This window comes from Staurois parvus, unplaced genomic scaffold (assembly GCF_062004578.1).
Source record: "Staurois parvus isolate SC_StPar_1 unplaced genomic scaffold, SC_StPar_1.0 ptg000470l, whole genome shotgun sequence".
Taxonomy (NCBI): domain Eukaryota; kingdom Metazoa; phylum Chordata; class Amphibia; order Anura; family Ranidae; genus Staurois; species Staurois parvus.
Window position 1 is genome coordinate 4,052,141 of NW_028318266.1, and position 20,153 is coordinate 4,072,293.

Sequence of the window (20,153 nt, forward strand, 5' to 3'; positions counted from 1 at the left end):
TACCTTCAGCAGCCATTCTTTTATTGTAAACACTGTTGTGGACTTCCAATAAAGTGTATAAGGCTCTTACCCACATTCAGAAGATGGGGTACCAAGGAGTGTTTGTATGAACCCACAGACAGATGAATATCATGAAAAAGGGTTGGGAAGGGAATATCTTGTAATGGATACCCAGTAACCCTAACTATCAAGTTCCAAAATTTTACCCAAAATGGCCTAATAAGGGACATTCCCACCACAAATGCAAGAATGTACCTTTCTGTCCGCACCTTCTCCAACAGATTACCGATATCACTGTATATACAGTATATGAGACAGGTTATCCGAGACCTGATACCATCATGACAGAAGTTTATAGCAGAACTCTTGAGTCTTGAACCTCTTTGAGGTATGATTTTATGGTTGAACTGGATGGACTTTTGTCTTTATTCAGCCAGACTAACTATGTAACTATGTAAGGTATGGGCTAACACTGTGATTTTATCTATGCTACTGGCTGAGGAGACATGACCCAATTATTTCTCCCATTCCCTAATATAATAAGGCACAGTGCAGGAAAGAAAAGTCCAGCAGTAATTTATAGAGCATAGATAGCAGTCCTATATACTGATCTTGATTGAGGCATAAAGCCTCAAAAGGAGAGAGGGAGTTACATGAGTATACAGGAAAACTAAGCTTTTTAAAAAATGTCTGCAACTGAATATATTTCCACTCATCCCATGTGGTAGTACCCCACTCCTGTCTATTAACCCAGAGGGACTTCAGTTCCAAGCCCATCATAAATTGGTAGCATCGTGATTCAGTAGAGCCTCCGCAGGACCAGAAAAATGCCAGCTCTTCCTCAGAGGGAAACCAGGAAAATCCCTCTTAAGGAGAAAGCAGTGTATAGTGTTTGGCTAAATCCTATTTTTTATTCAGTCCATCCCAGATTGTCAAGGTAGCATGAGAGAGGGGAGAGTGTGTCTGAAAGCCCCCTGTGTGTTCACTGCAACTAAAGTGTATGTACCAGGTTAATACCTGCTAAAGTTTTCTCAAAGGGTACCCAGATTTTGTCATGAGTATGGGGATACCAGTTAACTAAGAGCATCAACACTTTTGCCTGATAATATAGGAAAAGGTCTGGAAGACTTAAGCCACCATGAGTTTTTGCCTGTAGAATAAGTCATAAGACAAATGTGGAGGTTCCCCACTCCACACAAAGGAGGCAAATTCACATCTAGCCTAAAGAAAATTTTAATGGGTTGCATTTGGAAAAAAATAAAAAAATTAGGAAGGACCGTTATTTCTAAAATGTTTATCCTCCCAAGTCAAGTGAATTGAGCTTTTCCCACCAAGTTGTCAGATCCGCTTTTACTTTATTCAGCAGGGAGGGGACGTTAGCCTTAAACAAGTCATTTGTATTGGCTGCTAGTTTGATGACCAAGTAAGTAATCAAGCCATCCTGCTACTTAAAAGGGAATAAGTCCTCTGTAATCTTCCTGTCTGCTTAGGAAACATTGAAAGGCATGATTACAGATTTGGCTAAGTTAATCTTAAAATTGGAAAGGTCTTTAAACCATTGCTTTTCATTCAGTGAGTTCGGGAGTGCTACCCAAGGATTACTGATAAATAAAGAGAATGTCATCCACAAATGTGGTAGGTTTGTGTTCAGTAGAGCCTACTTTCAGCCTTGTGGTATTGGGGATCACCCTCAACTTATACAAGAAGGCCTCACTACAATGAAAAGCAGGGGAGACAGAAGGCAACCCTGCCTAGTCCAGTTGGAAATTTTAAAATGGGGCAAATGTAAGCCGTGTTCCGGGGTGGGCTCCCCAGGATACAGTGAAGTCACGAAGGAGGAAAGCAACCCCAACACCAGCTTTTGCCACAACAGAATTTTACTTAGATGTGGCAAATAAACGCAACTCCAAATGCTGGAATATACAATAAATTTACATACACCCAGCCTAAAGGCTGAGACCCTTGTGCTGCACAGCACGGCGCCTCCTGATGGATGAAGGTAGAAGGTGTAGTAATTTACCTACTGGCGGGCACAACTAAGCTGCCACACCTTACCTGTTATTACCCTAAAAGAGCAGGAATCAGTGTATGGGTGTACGGTATGGGCTAGCCTGCGGTGCAGCACAACAGCTTACAATCTTACACAAATCTACAGTATTCCCCCTCCCATAACTGGTCCTGTAGCACATGCCGGAGTATTCCTTCTGAGCAAAATGCCAGCCTGGCTTGAGTTTGTAGGATTTTATCAGCTCTCCAATGTGAAATGTCACTTTAAGTTGTGGAGTCCTTCAAATGATCAGTAATAACACTTGTGGCCTGACACAAAGAGAGACCTTAACTAACTAACTATAGGCCTGGACTCAGTCTCTAGGCGCCAACACTGAAAGGAGGTGCGTGCACAATTCTCACCGACCCGGGTCTGTATTTCAGCCGCTGATGTCTCTGAACAGAACAAAAGTCTCTCCACTACTCATACGATGTTATCAGCAATGTATGTTGCTTTGCTCCTCTGTCCTCATCAGCTTCCTGGCAGCAAATCTTCCCCTCTTTGGACAGGATTAGCGTCTTGAACACCATCAGCTTCACTCAATGGGATTTCTGATTACGGAGGGCAGTCTTCACAGCTGGATGGCAACGGATTCTCTGATCACACAGCCCCCCTTCTCTCTCTCAAGCATGGCTGCTGTCTCTCCTTTTTCCTGTTCACTCTTGAAGTGTAAAAACCCCACCCCTTCATGAATAAAGAAATCTCTATGCAGCCTGAGGCTGTGTTAGAACAAAACAGTGACATCTTGTGGCTAAACTGCAGAATGTCAGTCAGAACGTTTTTAATTTACTTCAGTCAGTGTTCAAACAATGAAAGCTGTTTCCCCATCTCACACAAACATACCTGGTTGACTCTCACTTGAGCTGTAGGGTTGTCTTAAAGAGTATAAATCCATGCCCACATCCTGTCCCCCAGCCTGCTCCTTTGTAACACAAGCAATCTGAACAAACAATCCAGCCTATCAAAGGCTTTTTTTGTCAGATAAGAGGACAAGACATGGAAGCCTGTGAACTATGGCCAAATATATCAGAGAAATCACCCTTTGGGAATTTTCTCTACCCTAGTTCACTTAGACCTTGTGAACTATCTCACCAATAAAAAACTTTAAGCAGATTAACTAAGATCGTGGCCGTTATTTTTATATCTTTATATCTATGTTTAACCAGGAAATAGGGAAGTAACTTTGGCACAGGGCTGGGTCTTTCACTAACTTTGGTAGAATTGTAATGTGCTCCTATAACACTTCCACCTGGATACTACCAGTCTTGGTCAAAGTGTTAAGGTAAGACATCAATAGTGGTAACAGTACATCCACATACTTAAGGGAATAGGACATTTCATAATGTTTGAGCAGTGAGGGAAGACAAAGCCAATAGTTAAAGCAGCACAGACAGAAGAAATATTATTTTTTTTCTCCAACAGTAAGTTCTAACATCTGAAACCATTACATCAGGATACAAAGAGTACCAGTAGTGCGGTAGTTCCATAACAAACTAACTCTACTAACTCTACTAATATCTAACTCAACTTTATCTTATCCAAAAATACCAAAACATTTTGGCTTTAGGCATTAAGTTTGTACTGGGTTCATTTTCTAAAGGATAAAATAAAATATCAATAAATAAGTTCCCTATGTAGTAAAATAATTAATCCCAAGAGGATATCAATAAGCATTACAGACTGTAATTATTTCTAGTTATTTATAAATCATCACAAAATAATTTCCCTATGTAGTAAAATTAATAAATCCCAAGAAAATTATACTAAGCTCTGCAGACTCCCAGTGTGTCAGTTCAATTAATTCTAGGTATTTATATCAGCAGAAAGGGTACTCATTAAAACACATTTAACACTCACTGATCAAACATCTTTGGGCTGATTTTTTTCCTGATTATTACATTCTGTAAGTAAATATGAGTTCTCTATCATTGCAGATATTTTGGATGGATTTTGATATTATGATTTACTACTGACAGTATTTGGAGCATGTGATATTTGATCTTAACTGCCATGATGGTATTTAATTTTGCTTCTGTTTAGAGATGATACGGTATATGGTAACAAATATGAACCAATCACAATGTGTGTTTTTCACTTGACTTTTCTCCAGAAAACTGGAACATAATTTGGCTATTGCACACTTTAATTTAGTCTGTTAAAACCCTCTGCATCATAAACATAAATGAATCGTTAATTTAAAAACACACACCTGTACTTGTGTTCACATTTTTTTCCTCTTTTTTTTTGCATTTCAGTACTACTGTTTTCCTGTAGCCATTGTTTTGTTACTTTATGTCTACATACACTCCATTGATGGCTCATAGTGACAAACATGGACCATGCCAGCATTACCTGTAAATAAAAACCTTACATTTTTTTGAGCCCTTGTGACAGGGTGATAATGTAGGCATAAAAGTGGCAGACAATTGAAAGTGTTGTCACCCCAAAACATGGAATGCCTGATTATGACCTTTATGGAAAGATCACCAGGTAATATTTTTAAGTGGATTTATAATCACCTTGGCTCCAGCAATGTGGCATCCCAGAACTCCCTACTGGCCACTGTCATCTTTGAGCAGATGGCTTCCAGGTCTCAATCACCAGCCGCTTTCATTGGCCAGGCAGGGATCATGTCACTCGTGCGCATGTGTAGGAGTTCCGTCAACTTCGGCATTGCCAAATTTGTACAGTGAACTGCATATGCACAGCTCCCTGTACAAGGGTGAACAGGCAAGTAGGTAACTTTATTGCAGAAAACAGAAAGCAAGTCTCTTCTGCATTATAAATCCTGCCTGGTCACCCATTTTTATATTGTACGCAAAGTTCCCCCTTAATGAAAGTTGCAGACTTAAAAATTTTGAAAATTAATTTTGAAATTACTGTAATATGTTAAATCTTTAATGTTAACTCTTTACTTATTCTCTTCTTTTCAATTCAAACTGAATTCAAATCACCATCATCAACAAATACACCAACTGTGCAAAGCTGATTTAAAAATTGCAATCTTCTGCCTTCAGGTAATGGATCAGAGAAATATGACCAGAATTACCACAATCCACCTCTTAGGATTTCAGATTCCACAAAGTATTACATTTTTGATGTTTTTTATTTTTCTTATACTTTATTGTGTGACAATATGTGGAAACTTCCTGATCATCACACTGGTGTCCTACAGCAAATCCCTCCATTCTCCCATGTACTTCTTTCTCTCCAATCTGTCTATATTGGATATCTTACTGGCAACTGATATTCTTCCCAACATGATCCATACTGTCTTGGTAAAACAAACTACCATGAAATTTTCTGATTGCCTCGCTCAATTTTTGTTCTTTCTGATCGTAGAATCTTCAGAATCTCTTCTTCTGACAGTGATGAGTTGGGACAGATATTTGGCCATCTGTAAACCATTGCATTATACTTTGAAAATGAACTACCAGGTTTGCTGGATACTGGTTATCACAATTTGGATTTTAGGGATTTTTTTAGTATTGACTAACATTTTAACCATATCAACGTTAAATTTTTGTGGTCCCAATGTCATTGATCACTTTTTCTGTGACTTGGATCCAATCATACAACTCTCCTGCTCTGATACCACCACTGTTCATTTGGAAGTGACAGGTTTGGGTTTTATATTTGTCATTTTCCCATTCTTAACCATCTTGGTATCATATTCTTATATTATAGTCACCATATTGAAAATCCCGTCTATTACTGGCAGACAGAAAGTTTTCTCAACATGCAGCTCCCACCTGACTGTTGTGTCCATTTATTATGGTACCCTAGTTTGTGTTTATTTGGTACCTAATAGGGGACAGACAAAGACCCTAAATAAGGTCTTAGCATTACTGTACACTGTTCTCACCCCAATGATGAATCCAATTATATACAGTCTGAGGAACAAAGAACTAAAAAAAGCTGTTAGAAAATTCATCACTGATTTTTTTTAATTATTCATTTCAGTAAAGAATAAAATGTGTGTAAATTACAATAGTTTAAGATTTGGGGAAATATCTACCAGTAACAGTCCCCATGGCGCTACTGGATTTTAGTTTTTGCCTGATTGTCCAGGAACTAGTAAAAAAAATATTAAAAATGATACCAAAAAGCCAGAAAACACTACAAAAAAGCTTAATTACATTTTACATATCAGTGGGGGGCAAACCTACTTGCTCAACACTTCATTCTTTAAAAATTGAATTGATTATTCCAATGAAGTTTCAGAGGAAAATTCTTGGCAAACATATTATTTGGTTAGATAAGGTTAGATATGTAGTAGAAGATCAAAATAGTAGAATGATTATTATTATTATTATTATTATATGGGATTTAGTACCAACAGTTTACACAGCACCTTACAATATAAAAGGGGACAGTACAATTACAACACAGTTCAATACAGAAGGAATAGTGTGCCCTGCTCAGGGAGTTTACAATCTAAAGGAAGGGGGAGGTGGACCAAAAGGTAATAGCTGCTGGAGGGGATCTGATGGAGGTGACTCAGGTACAGTTTTTAGTTGGAGGTGGGGTAGGCTTCCCTGAATAAATGAGCTTTCAGGGTAGGAGCTGACCAGACATTCCAGGTACAGGGACTTCATGAGGATGGGAGAGGCTCTGTGTAGCACATGGGGACAAGCATGGAAGGATGTAACAAGGGAACTGGAGAACAGGAGGTCTTAGGAGTAGCAGAGAGGATGATTTGGGTGATATGAGGTTGGTGATATAGGTAGGAGCAGTGTTGTGGATGTCCTTGTATGTTGTGGTTAGAATTTTGAATTTTATATGAAGGGGTAGAGGAAGCCAGTAAAGAGATTGGCAGAGACGGACAGCAGTCACTGATCAGTTAGTAAGGCATATTAGTCTAGCAACAGCATTCATAGCAGACTGAAGGGGGGATAGCCTGTGTAAAGGTAGGCCAGTGAGGAGGGAATTGCAGCAATCAAAGTTGGAAGTAACTAAGGAGTGAATAAGTTGTTTTGTGGTGTTATTAGTCAGGAAGAGAACAATTCTGGAAATGTTGAGGAGGTTAAGGCATCAAGATTTAGCCAGTGAATAAGTGATATGTCCTGCTTGGGAGAGTGTCCTGCCAATGGCCAAGTGAAGATGTTCCTACCGTGAGCTCCCACTACAGCCTGGGATTCTGCACCTGAAACCTTGCTTCATTCACTCACCAGCTGCTCCAGATCACACAGTGTCTCTCTTCTATAACCTCCTTCTTTATCCTACCCCAATAGACCTTACTATACAGAATGGGAAAGGGAGCTTGGCATGACTTTCACAGAAGAAGAAGTCCACAAATCTTTCACACTAGCTCAAAAACTCTTCTTGGCAAGTGTAGCTCATTAGAAAAATTAAAAAGTGATCATGCGGTGGTATCATTGCCCTTTCTTTTTACATAGGACTTGTAAATACATCTGACTGGTGGTGCTGTTTATCTCACAAAAGTGCTATGTGCTATGTCTGGTGGGACTGCCTTGTCTGATGTCCTTTTTGGGACAATATTTTCAGAATATGCAATGCCTCTGCCTCAGATTCAGTTCCCCAGACTCCTCAAATTACATTGCAGTTTGTTTCCAGACTCCATTCCTGCCACCAGGAACAAACTACTATGTTTCTTCCTGCTAGATGCTAGAGCAGTGATACTGAGCCATTGGAAATCCCAGCTCACATCCTCTATTCAAAAATAGATAATCAAATGGAATAACCTCATGAGAATGGAAGAATTATCAGCTCAGTTACATGACAAATACTGTCAATTAAAAAAAAATTGGCTCCCTTGGATATCCTTCATGCTTCTGCATAGCATAACCAGGGGCGGACTGACCATTTGGAAACTTGGGCACTGCCGAGGGCCCAGGGTCAGTAGGGAGCCCCATGAGATGCCCCTGGTACCTTTTTCATAGGCTTTTTTGAGTTTGGGCAAGGACACAGGGGCCCCATGATCCCCTATTGCCCAGAGGCCCCATGAGTTGTCAGTCCGCCCCTGAGCATAACATACAGTACTTTGTTCTCCTTAGTCCCCCTCCCTGTCTACTCTTCAACTTGCTTCTGCCCCTTCACCCTTATCCCTTGTACTCTCTCTTGTCAACTACTCTCCTTCCCCTAGCCTCTCCCTCTTTTCTTCTGTTTCCCTCACCTACCCCCACTCACTCTGTCTGTTATAAGGTGTGTGGTGTCTCTCACTTCCCACCATCATCTTTTTCCCCATGCCAACAAAGAATTATATTAGGTGATCCTCATATTCCCATGTCCTATTTAGTACATCTGAGTTTGGTCTTGGATCATTAGTTCCAAGACTCATAAAGTAGACAACTCATCACTCATGTACATTGTGTTTTGTACTATCTCAACCAACATATTTGCTCCTATAGCCTCTGTATAATACACCAAGGGCTGTTCACATGTTGTATGATGCTGTTATTATATGTGGGTTCTTTCCACCTCGATCCTGTCTGTAATCTTTGTTATAACTTCCATACCACCAAATATTACTAACACTACTGCCTGCTGTATATAATGATGCAAATGTCAGGGAGCGAGGATCCAGACACACAAGGAGGTGCAATTAAAAGTAGGTTTATTAACAAAAACAAGACAGAGTCTATGCAAGTCCAACAGCAACAGCGGATGACTAGGTAGAACAGTAGCCAGGAAGGATGGTCGCCAGAGCCGGGGTCAGAAGCCAGGAAGGATGATCACCAGAGCCAGGGTCAGAAGCCAGGAAGGATGGTCACCAGAGCCGGGGTCAGAAGCCAGGAATGAGTCTTGCCAAAGCCGAGTCGGTGTCCAGGAGAGCAATGAGAAACTAAACAGGAGCTTGCTGCTGTGCAACAGACAGGACACGAATGCAATGGACAGCTACAAACAGCAGACTTATATGTGATAAGCCGCCACCTCCTGGGGGAGGAGCCGCAGAGGGCTGAAAGCATAAAGGATCCAATAATGCTTTGCAGACACCTAAGATGGATGCCAGCACATGGAGCAGCACAAGCCCTGAGGAAAGGTAGGACCTTGACAGCAAAATCTCCAAATCTGGCATATACATTTACTTAGACTGAAAAGGAGGATGTGTATTCCCACGCACCATAGTCCAATAGGAGAAACAATTACCTAATTTTAGTTAGGATTTTATATAAGTAAGTAAGATTCTTGTGTGTGTTCATTTCAAAAGGCTGGAGATCAAACAGCACTACCATTTACTCCTCAGAAAATAAAAGGAAAATTATCTAACGATTAGTGATGGGCCGAACACCCCCATTTCAGTTCGCGGTAGGACATTCTAATGGACCAAAAGTTTGCCGTGAACATCGAACTTAATGCAAGTCTATGGAACTCGAACTTGCAAATGCAAAAGTGCCCATTTTTAAGGCTTACATGCAAGGTATTTGCCATAAAAGTAGTATGGGGACTTGGGTACTGCCCTGAGGAACATGAATCAGTGAGGATGGCTGCATTATCCACTACATCATCACTTCTGCATGTTGTGGCTCAACAACATGGCCAGGACCAGAAAAAAAGGACAAGCCTGCCCTGCCTACAGAGGATACACCATGTCCATGACCACCACTTTTCACTGTGGACACGGAGGCTGCATGCCCTCTCTTAGCTGCCTATGAGTATCTGCCTCTCCTTCTTGGCCTTTTGGACATGATGAGAATTTGTTTAGGGAATTTTTCCACTTTGGTGCTTTTTGGGGTTTTGGTGCTTGGGTGCATTATGTTTGTGCTTGGTGCACTATAAACCAGGCTACTGCTAAAACACTCCCTGAGCCATGATTGGCCAAAGTCACCAAGATTTTGGCCAATCATGGCTCTTCCTGAGAACTCAGCTGTGATTGGACAAAGCATTGCCAAAGCATTTCCCAGATATATTAGTGAAAAAATTGTAGGGTGAGACTTTGAAGGAAAGGCAGACTTGGTGAAACTCTGTTGACTTTCTGTTGTATGCACATACAAAATACTCTCCCCATGCACAGGGTGAGGAGAAAATGGGACTCATACAGAAATATCAAAAATATACAGTATATATATATATATACATTTGTGTTCAAAATAATAGCAGTCAGACATCACTAACCTAACCAATCACTGTTTTTGGTAGAAATGATATTTCTACATGGCAAATAATTTACTAGCAGGTGTAGTAGAGTAATAGAAATCCAACAGACCCAACAGTCATGACATGCGTGCTGCTGATTCTGTGTAACTGAATCACTAATTGAAAGGGGCGTGTTCAAAATAATAGCAGTGTGGAGTTCTATTAGTGAGTTCATTCATTCTTTGAAAAACAGGTGGCAAATATTGCCCTTATTTAAGGAAGGAAGGCAGTAAATGTTGTACATGCTGGTTACAGTGCATTTCTCTCTGACATTCTGAGGAAAATGGGTCGTTCCAGACATTGTTCAGAAGAACAGCGTACCTTGGTTAAAAAGTTGATTGGAGAAGGGAAAACATATAAAGAAGTGCAGAAAATGATCGGCTGCTCAGCTAAAATGATTGCGAATGCTTTAAAATGGCAACCAAAACCTGAAAGACGTGAAAGAAAGAAAAAAACTACCATTCGAAGGATAGAAGAATAGCCAAAATGGCGCGGACTCAGCCAACAATCAGCTCCAGGAAGATGAAAGAAGGTGTGACGTTCCCTGTGAGGACTGTTACAATTAGAAGATGCCTATGTGAAGCCAAGCTATCTGCAAGAAGCCCCCGCAAAGTCCCACTGTTGGAAAAAAGACGTGTGCTGAAGAGGTTACAATCTGCCAAAGAGCACATTGACTGGCCTAAAGAGAAATGGCGCAACATTTTGTGGACTGATGAAAGTAAGATTGTTCTTTTTGGGTCTAGTGGCTGGAGACAGTTTGTCAGACGAACCCCAAACACTAAATTCAAGCCACAGTACACTGTGAAGACCGTGAAGCATGGTGGTGCAAGCATCATGATATGGGGATGTTTCTCATACTACGGTGTTGGGCCTATTTATCACATACCAGGAATCATGGATCAGTTTGAATACATCAGAATACTTGAAGAGGTCATGCTGCCTTATGCTGAAGAGGAAATGCCCTTGAAATGGGTGTTCCAACAAGACAACGACCCCAAACACACCAGTAAACGTGCAACATCTTGGTTCCAGACCAACAAGATGGACGGTGTGGAGTGGCCAGCCCAATCCCCGGATCTTAATCCAATAGAAAACTTGTGGGGTGACATCAAAAATGCCGTTTCTGAGGCAAAACCAAGAAATAGAGAAGAACTGTGGAATGTGGTCCAATCATCCTGGGCTGGAATACCTGATCACAGGGGCCAGAAGTTGGGTGACTCCATGCAACACAGATGTACAGCAGTTCTCAGAAACAGTGCGACTACAACCAAATATTCATGAAGTCATTCAAAGGAAAGCAAAATCTTCAAACATTTCTCAGTTTATATAGTGAATGTTTGAGTTTGTAAAGAAGAATACAAACACTGTGATTTTTTTGAACAGTCTGATATTCACTTTTCTTCAATTTTTTTTAGAGGAACAACACAAATTTGATCTATTTTTCTTCATGTTTTGATTTGGAATAGAATGTGTTGTGTTCCCAACGCATTTGTGTGGATGGAAATAAAAAGCTATTAGAAGGATTTTGAGCTTTATTCACTTTTTTCAACACACTGCTATTATTTTGAACACAACTGTATATATATATATATATATATATATATAAATATACACTCACCGGCCACTTTATTAGGTACACCTGTTCAATTGCTTGGTAGCACAAATTGCTAATCAACCAATCACATGACAGCAACTCAATGCATTTAGGCATCTAGACGTGGTGAAGACAACTTGCTGAAGTTCAAACCGAGCATCAGAATGTGGAAAAAAGAGGATTTAGGTGACTTTGAATGTGGCATGGTTTTTGGTGCCAAATGGGCTGGATCCAGGTCAGAGGAAAATGGGCAGACTGGTTCCAGATGATAGAAAGACAACAGTGTCTCACGTCAATATGGACCAAAATCTCTGAGGAATGTTTCCAACACCATATTGAATCTATACCATGATGAATTAAGGCAGTTCTGAATGCAAAAGGTGGTCCAACCTGGTACTAGCAAGATGTACCTATTAAAGTGTCCTGTGAGTTTATATATAATGTGATTTGAAAAGCAGTTCAGCCATGCTGAAGTCATATTGTCTTTTATATGTCTTCCATTTTATGTAGAATTGTATGTGTGTAATTATACCGGTAAGTCAGCATGTCCACAATTAAGCTACAAGGCCGTTCTGGCCACAGGATCTGAGTTTACAGCCAACTTCTCTGTAAATATTTTATCAATCATTTGTTTTTCTATTTAAGTTTTAGTCACAATATAGGTCATTTTATTATGATATAGCTGCTCTAAGCTATTAGATTCTGCCCAGTGGAGTTTGCTTCCTAGGCAAGGACTAGTTCTGCCAAAATGTAAGGAGGTTCCAGGTTAAAGGTCATAGTAGGTGTGGTCTGTGATTAAAATATAAAATATTGATCAAAAGAGAGGAGATTGCAAAGGAAATTCGTACATTCTGTATAAAATTATATTCTATTCTGCATGCTTTGCCTATGTATTGTACTCTGCACTCATTGTACACACAACACTAATGTTTTCATTGCATGTTTACATTCCTTCAATCCCTAATTAGAAATTAGCCAGCCTATGTAATGCCCCTTGTTACCATAAAAGAACAATTGTATTATTGTTGGGATACCTACCTAATAATGTATATAAAAGACTTTCAATTGAGCCAAATAAACAGAACAGCTATTTGGAAAGATGCTGAGTGTATCTTTGTGTGCCTGTTCCCTACTGCAGTAGTTACTATTAATTTTGAACCACTAATCATTATGAAGATAGGAGTTGCCTATCTATAAAATTTCAGTAAAAATGTCCAGAACACCTGTGTTGTCTTCAATCCCACTATTATAGTGGCAGGGCCTCGTACTGTGACAGCAGGAAAAAAATCAGACCAAGTGGTAGGCAAAAAACATGGCGGATTAACAGGCCGAGGTCAGTTCAAGCAAAAGGCAGAAAAGAAGTGGATAAACAGGTCAGGGTCATTTCATGTTCCAGGCAGAGGCGTGGTCGATTAACAGGCCAGGGTCAGTTCAGGCAGCAAGCAGAGGCATGGTCAGTCCAGGCAGCAAGCAGAGGCATGGTCAGTCCAGGCAACAAGAAATTGTTAATATAAGGGGACATTAGAAATGGGGAAACGGCAAACAGTCAGAAATATGTTCACCATACCTTCACTAAAATCTCAAAGAAGTGTGGTAACATCAGAGGCAGTCTCCTATGCAAAGTCCTGGTTGGGAGGGACGTTGGCGGACTGTGAAAATGGGTGTCACACCTTACTCCAGTTTGTCATTGTGGATGGAGGACAGATCATATACATATCAATTGTCCCTCCATTTCAGGGCAAAAACTTCTTCATTCCTTAAAATCTCTGACTCCCCCTTTGTAGCTTTATTTTGACCAGCTTTTGTGGGAAGCTGTCAAAGAAAAAGAAGAGGAAGCCCGGGCAAATGCGCCAATGTCCAATATGGCCACGCCAATTTGCGCAAAGAAGTGCACATGTGCATAGGCGTGTGACACGTAATCATGCATACCTGTGCATGAAAACGCACCAGCACACGCAGGGTGCACTAATTGCTGACACTCAGTGGCCTTTATAAGGACTGCAGCTCTGCTCAGTGATTGCTGGATTATCGTCAGCCCCTCCTGTTCATGTGTTCTTGTGTTCCTGAGTTTACTGCTGATTACCTGTTATCGACCTGGCTTGATCCTGAACTTGTTCCTGTCTGCTGCTACTCTGTGTATGATCCTGGCTTGATCCTGACCTTGTTCCTGTCTGCTGCTACTCTGTGTATGATCCCGGCTTGATCCTGACCTTGTTCCTGTCTGCTGCTACTGTGTGTAGGATACTGACTTGATCCTGACCTTGTTCCTGTCTGCTGCTACTGTGTGTATGATCCCGGCTTGATCCTGACCTTGTTCCTTTCTGCTGCTACTGTGTGTATGATCCCGGCTTGATCCTGACCTTGTTCCTGTCTGCTGCTACTGTGTGTATGATCCCGGCTTGATCCTGACCTTGTTCCTGTCTGCTGCTACCCTGTGTATGACCCTGGCTTGCTCCTGACGTTGCTCTTGTCTGCTGTTCCATATTGATCCTGGCTCTGGCTACTGACTACTCTACCCTTCCTCCGGGATCCACGTGTTCTATGGAGAAACTCCTCCTACAACTGGAGCACACACGGGCTCCATCTCATCAGGCATTTCCAAGTAGCAACGCCACTGGCAACCTGTGCTTCTTCGGGCACTGCACCTCCTGTTTCCACCTCCAGGGGCGCACTGCACTTAGCCGTAAGGAGAGCCCTCTCTCTTTTGCAGCCTCTGGTCAGGTACGTGACAGAAGCCCTTTTGATTTGTTTGTGCTGTACTACAGGTTACTTTTTTTGGAGGTAAAGATGGCAGAAAAAGGGCAGACTTGTGTAAAAGTTGTCCACGTAGAGGTGGTACCCTTTTGAAAAAGTGGAAATACAAGGTCCCCATAATTTTTTCACTGGTCCCCATATAGGTTGGGCAATCATGGGGCTCCAGCTGACTATCTTTCCCTTCATAAACATGGAAGGCATACATATACCCTGTATAGACTTTGTATAGATTCACCCCATATCTGTCCCTTTTACAGGGGATGTACTGTTTGATTCCCAGCCTGCCGGTAAAATGGATGAGAGACTCATCAATGCAAATATGCTTCTCAGGAGTATACAACTGAGCAAATTTCTGGGAAAAAAAATATAAATGGAGGAATTTTGTAAAGTTTATCATATCCAGGATGATTTTGGGGAGGGCACAATGCATTGTCACTAAAATGAAGGAAATACATGATCATGTCATAGGGTGCCCTTGACATAACAGTTGTATACAGTGGCATGTAATGAATATGTTTGTAGACCAGTAAGCGTGTCATTTATTATTGCAAGTCCCATGTTAAGTGTGAGACCCAGAAATATTTTGAATTCTTCCACTTTGACAGGACTCATCAAATGGATGGTCATACTATGAATTTGGGTTATTCATGATGTATTTCTGGGCAGAAAGATTGCTAGGTACAATTAAATGGAATAAATCATCATTGAAAAATAGTTAAAAAAACAATTGGTGTAAATGTTTTGATGTTGGCCTGAATTCCTGGCTGTGAAGTAAAAGGGGGATGGAAGCTGATGCTGATTAACGGCATTCATGACCACCCTATAGCACAAATACTGCTACATGGCGGCACGGGTGTATAAAATCACATATATATGTGTGGTTTTGCATTTCTAGGTAGGGCCCATTCATGGCCACGGCTGTCAATCACCGGGTCCAGGCTGAAGATTACTCGCTGGTACCCTGTGATTGCCGAGCATCTCCGACGGGGAGGAGAACTGTTTGTAAACAGTTCTCCTCCCTGTTAGCTTGTGTGCACTGCTTTATACAGCAGTGTGCTTACAGTGAAACACACGGACACAGACACAAGAAAAACAGTACACAGCACACAGTTAACTCTTTGATCGCCCCTCATGTTAAGCCTTTCCTGCCCAGTGCCATTAGTACAGTGTCAGTGCTTTTTTTTTTAGCACTGATCACTGTATTGGTGCCATTTGGGATGTCAGTGACACCAAGTCAGTTGCCCCCAGTGTCTGCAGCAGCTGACAGCCAGCAGGAGGGAGAGGAGAAGAAGCCAACTTTTAGCTGTGACAGAAAGAGTCATTCAGAGGAGTGGTTCCAGTCATTACCCCCACCATGCTGATCACCCTCCCTACCCACATCCAATTCAACCAGCTGTCTGGACCCTCCTGCTGGCTTGGGCCCCATACAGGAAGACTGGTGGTACCCCCTTATCCACTACCCTGCTGATGATGGCTGCACTGTTGTAACAGATAGGATTGCTGATCAGAGCACTGATGAGGGCTGCACTTAGGGTGACAAGTAGACTGGCTGATCAGAGCACTGATGAGGGCTGCACTGGGGTGACAAGTAGACTGGCTGATCAGAGCACTGATGAGGGCTGCACTTAGGGTGACAAGTAGACTGGCTGATCAGAGCACTGATGAGGGCTGCACTGGGGTGACAAGTAGACTGGCTGATCAGAGCACTGATGAGGGCTGCACTTAGGGTGACAAGTAGACTGGCTGATCAGAGCACTGATGAGGGCTGCACTGGGGTGACAAGTAGACTGGCTGATCAGAGCACTGATGAGGGCTGCACTAGGGTGGCAAGTAGACTGGCTGATCAGGGCACTGATGATGGCTGCACTTTGGTGACAAGTAGACTGGCTGATCAGGGCACTGATGAGGGCTGCACTGGGGTGACAAGTAGACTGGCTGATCAGGGCACTGATGAGGGCTGCACTGGGGTGAGAGGTAGACTGGCTGATCAGGGCACTGATGATGACTGCATTGGTGTGACATGTAGACTGGCTGATCAGAGCACTGATGAGGGCTGCACTGGGGTGACAAGTAGACTGGCTGATCAGAGCACTGATGACGGCTGCACTTGGGTGACAAGTAGACTGGCTGATCAGGACACTGATGAGGGCTGCATTGGTGTGACATGTAGACTGGCTGATCAGGGCACTGATGAGGGCTGCACTTGGGTGACAAGTAGACTGGCTGATCAGAGCACTGATGAGGGCTGCACTTTGGTGACAAGTAGACTGGCTGATCAGGGCACTGATGAGGGCTGCACTGGGGTGACAAGTAGACTGGCTGATCAGGGCACTGATGAGGGCTGCACTGGGGTGACAGGTAGACTGGCTGATCAGGGCACTGATGATGACGGCATTGGTGTGACATGTAGACTGGCTGATGAGAGCACTGATGAGGGCTGCACTGGGGTGACAAGTAGACTGGCTGATCAGAGCACTGATGACGGCTGCACTTGGGTGACAAATAGACTGGCTGATCAGGGCACTGATGAGGGCTGCATTGGTGTGACATGTAGACTGGCTGATCACGAATATATGCTGCTGTGATATAAAGTGCAGCGTAAGCATTTTAATTAATCATCACAAGACCATCCATCTGCTCATGTGGCTCCTGGGGGACAGCTCCACTCCTTCCTCTTTTGCAGTATGAGACTTGTATCAATGTGACACTAAAACAAATACAATTATCTAGTGTAGTACTCTTTTGTGCAATACAATCCAACACCCAGACATAGGTGACAATCCTTGATACAGTGTGTGTACAAAACTCCGCCACGCACATAAAATGTGCGCTCACCGCCAATGTGTGCTGCTCATGATATTGCAGCAGATAATGCATCAGAACAAATTGGAGCGCTGGCATCAATCTTCTCTCCCATCAACTTTAATCACATCTCCATAGGGGGCACTGTTCCACTAAACACCACCACAAGGCAACCAAAATAAAACGGCATATAGTGTAGTATTTGTTACGAACCAAACATAGCATCATAGTGAAGTCACATAAAATCAATAATAAAAACAGCTGCTCTAACATTTCACACCGCCACTTCGGAAATCGGATTGGCGGTGCGATAACTCGCCTAACACGTTTGTCACAAGTGTGCATCCTCAGGGGTCTCTAGAGTCCCCTAGCGGCCAACCTGTATATGTAGCCTACTCACAGAACTCCATTTTTTTTAAAATTATGGAACTGTCATCTTATTATGGTTTTATAGTACAGAGTGTAATGTTGGTTCTTGCTGCTTCTCATGCCCTGAGTGAATCATGTGCAGATTGTATTTAAAATGCATAAATTATTATTATACAGGATTTATATAGCCCAACAGTTTGCGCAGCGCTTTACAATATAAGGGAGACAATACAACAACAATACTGTTAGAACCCGCCAGGTGGTGCCCCTGGCTGCCCACTTGACAGACCTACCCAAAGCGTGGAGTCTAAGTCCCGGTCTGTGCTTTCACCAGGGCCCCTGATGGTGGGGATGGACTTGAAACAGACCGGGACCAGGTCACGACCTCCGAGCAGGCCCACCAGTGGCAGGGGCAACCTCTGGGGATGTATTGGTACCGGGAGAGCCAGATGTGAGGAGGACGGCAGGACCTAGCAGGATGGATCACGAGCGGGGGTCCCGTGGGGTAGGCGAGGTACAGAATCGGCAGGCGGAGAGTAGTCAGGTCACACGCAGGGTCAGCAGGCTAAGTCAGTCCGTAGAGAGGTCAAAACAAGCCGAGGGTCAGGATGGGAGAAGGCAGAGTAGTCAGGTACAATCCGGGTCAACACAGGAGTAGGCAGCGTAGTCAGGGTCAATCAGGGTCAAAAACACAGGTACAGGACTCAGGAACTCAGATAGACCTTGCGGCGATTACTGACAGTGCAGGGCATCTTTAAATATTGCGCCCTGCACTGTCATTGGCCGCTCGGGACGCGCCCCCGGGCTGTCATTGGCCGCCCGAGGCGCGCCCGCGGGTCCCACTGCGCATGCGCGGCATCCTGTCATCCACGGCTCGCCGGGACCTAGTGCCTGTGTCCCGGCGTGAGCCGTGGCCAGTGCGCATGCGCCGGCCGACAGGACGCCGCGATCCCTGACAAATACATTTCAGTACAGAAGGAATGTGAGGGCCCGGCTCGTGGAGCTTACAATCTAATCAGTGGCAGGCAGTGTAAATTCATTGCCACATCAAAGGCTCAAAGAAGCTACTGAGAATTTGTATTTGTTTTAGTCGTATTATCACTATAAAACATTATGCCACTGTGAAATAAAAAGACAACCATGCATATACAATACAGGCCAAGGTAATTAAAGAATGAACCTTTTGTTTTTTATTATTAATATGTATTTTCTTCTGAAAACTCTTTATAAATTGCTAATTACTAACTTCACATCTCTAACCTCATGTATGTTTTTTCTAAATATAAATAATAATAAATCTCATGAGAACATCACTGAACATAGATCCCCAGTGGATCCATGCAATTAATTTTGCTTCTATTTAAAAGCTTCAATACCCAGCATGATCAGAAAAGCATTTAAAGGACCAACATTTACAGCTTTCTCATTTTGAACCAGCCTTTCACTCTTTAAAACATTGTATTTGACTCTGCTTCACAAATGTTACCCATTAATTTTAATATTCTATCTTCAAGTTATGGAGAACAATATGACCAGAATTTCTACAATCCATCTCTTAGGTTTTCACATCCCATCAAATGTTAAATTGTTGGTGTTTTTTATTTTGTTTATGCTTTATTGTGTGACAATATGTGGAAACCTCCTGATCATCACACTGGTGTCCTACAGCAAATCCCTCCAGTCTCCCATGTACTTCTTCCTCTCCCAACTCGCTATGTCAGATATCATACAGGCAACTAATATTATTCCTAGCACGTTCCAAGCAGTTTTGGTGAATGATGCCATAATGTCATTTTCTGATTGCCTCTCCCAGTTTTATTTCTGTTGTGTCACAGTAATATTGGACAGCCTTCTTCTAACTGTGATGTCTTATGACAGATATTTGGCCATCTGTAAACCATTACATTATAATTTGACAATGAACCCCGATCGTTGCTGTATATTGATTATTATCTGTTGGACTTTAAGTGTTTTAATTGTGGTGGTGCATACTTTCAATGTAGCTCAACTGCAGTTTTGTGGTCCCAACACAGTTGACCATTTTTTCTGTGATCTGGATCCAATTCTTAAACTTTCCTGCTCAGATACTGCAATTATTCAACTAGAAGTAACAATGTTGACTGCTTTCTTTGGTATCATCCCATTTGTCTATATCATTGTATCATATATTATTATCATAGCCACTATTCTTAAAATTCCCTCCATTACTGGAAGGCAGCAGGTTTTCTCAACATGCAGTTCCCATCTTACTGTTGTCTGTATCTATTACGGAAACATAGCTTGTGTATATTTGGTACCCAGTGGAGGACAGTCCGGGAATATTACTAAGTTCATGTCACTATCCTATACTTTATTCACCCCATTGATAAATCCAGTTATATACACTTTAAGGAACAAAGACCTGAAAAAAGTTTTAAATAGTTCCTTTCACAAACTTTGTTTGAAAATTGCTTTTATCTGAATTAGTCAAGTAAAATATAATGAAATACA

The 20,153-nt window shown here is 42.2% G+C and overlaps 1 protein-coding gene across 1 annotated transcript; it reads left to right on the plus strand.

Annotated features, from left to right (window-relative positions):
- Nucleotides 1-5,055: 5,055 nt before the first annotated feature.
- On the plus strand, nucleotides 5,056-5,997 carry LOC149452594 (olfactory receptor 10A7-like). Its single transcript, XM_089689277.1, has one exon. It carries the CDS (start codon nucleotides 5,068-5,070, stop codon nucleotides 5,995-5,997), a length of 930 nt encoding a protein of 309 aa, XP_089545403.1. The 5' UTR covers nucleotides 5,056-5,067.
- The last annotated feature ends 14,156 nt before the right edge of the window (nucleotides 5,998-20,153 follow it).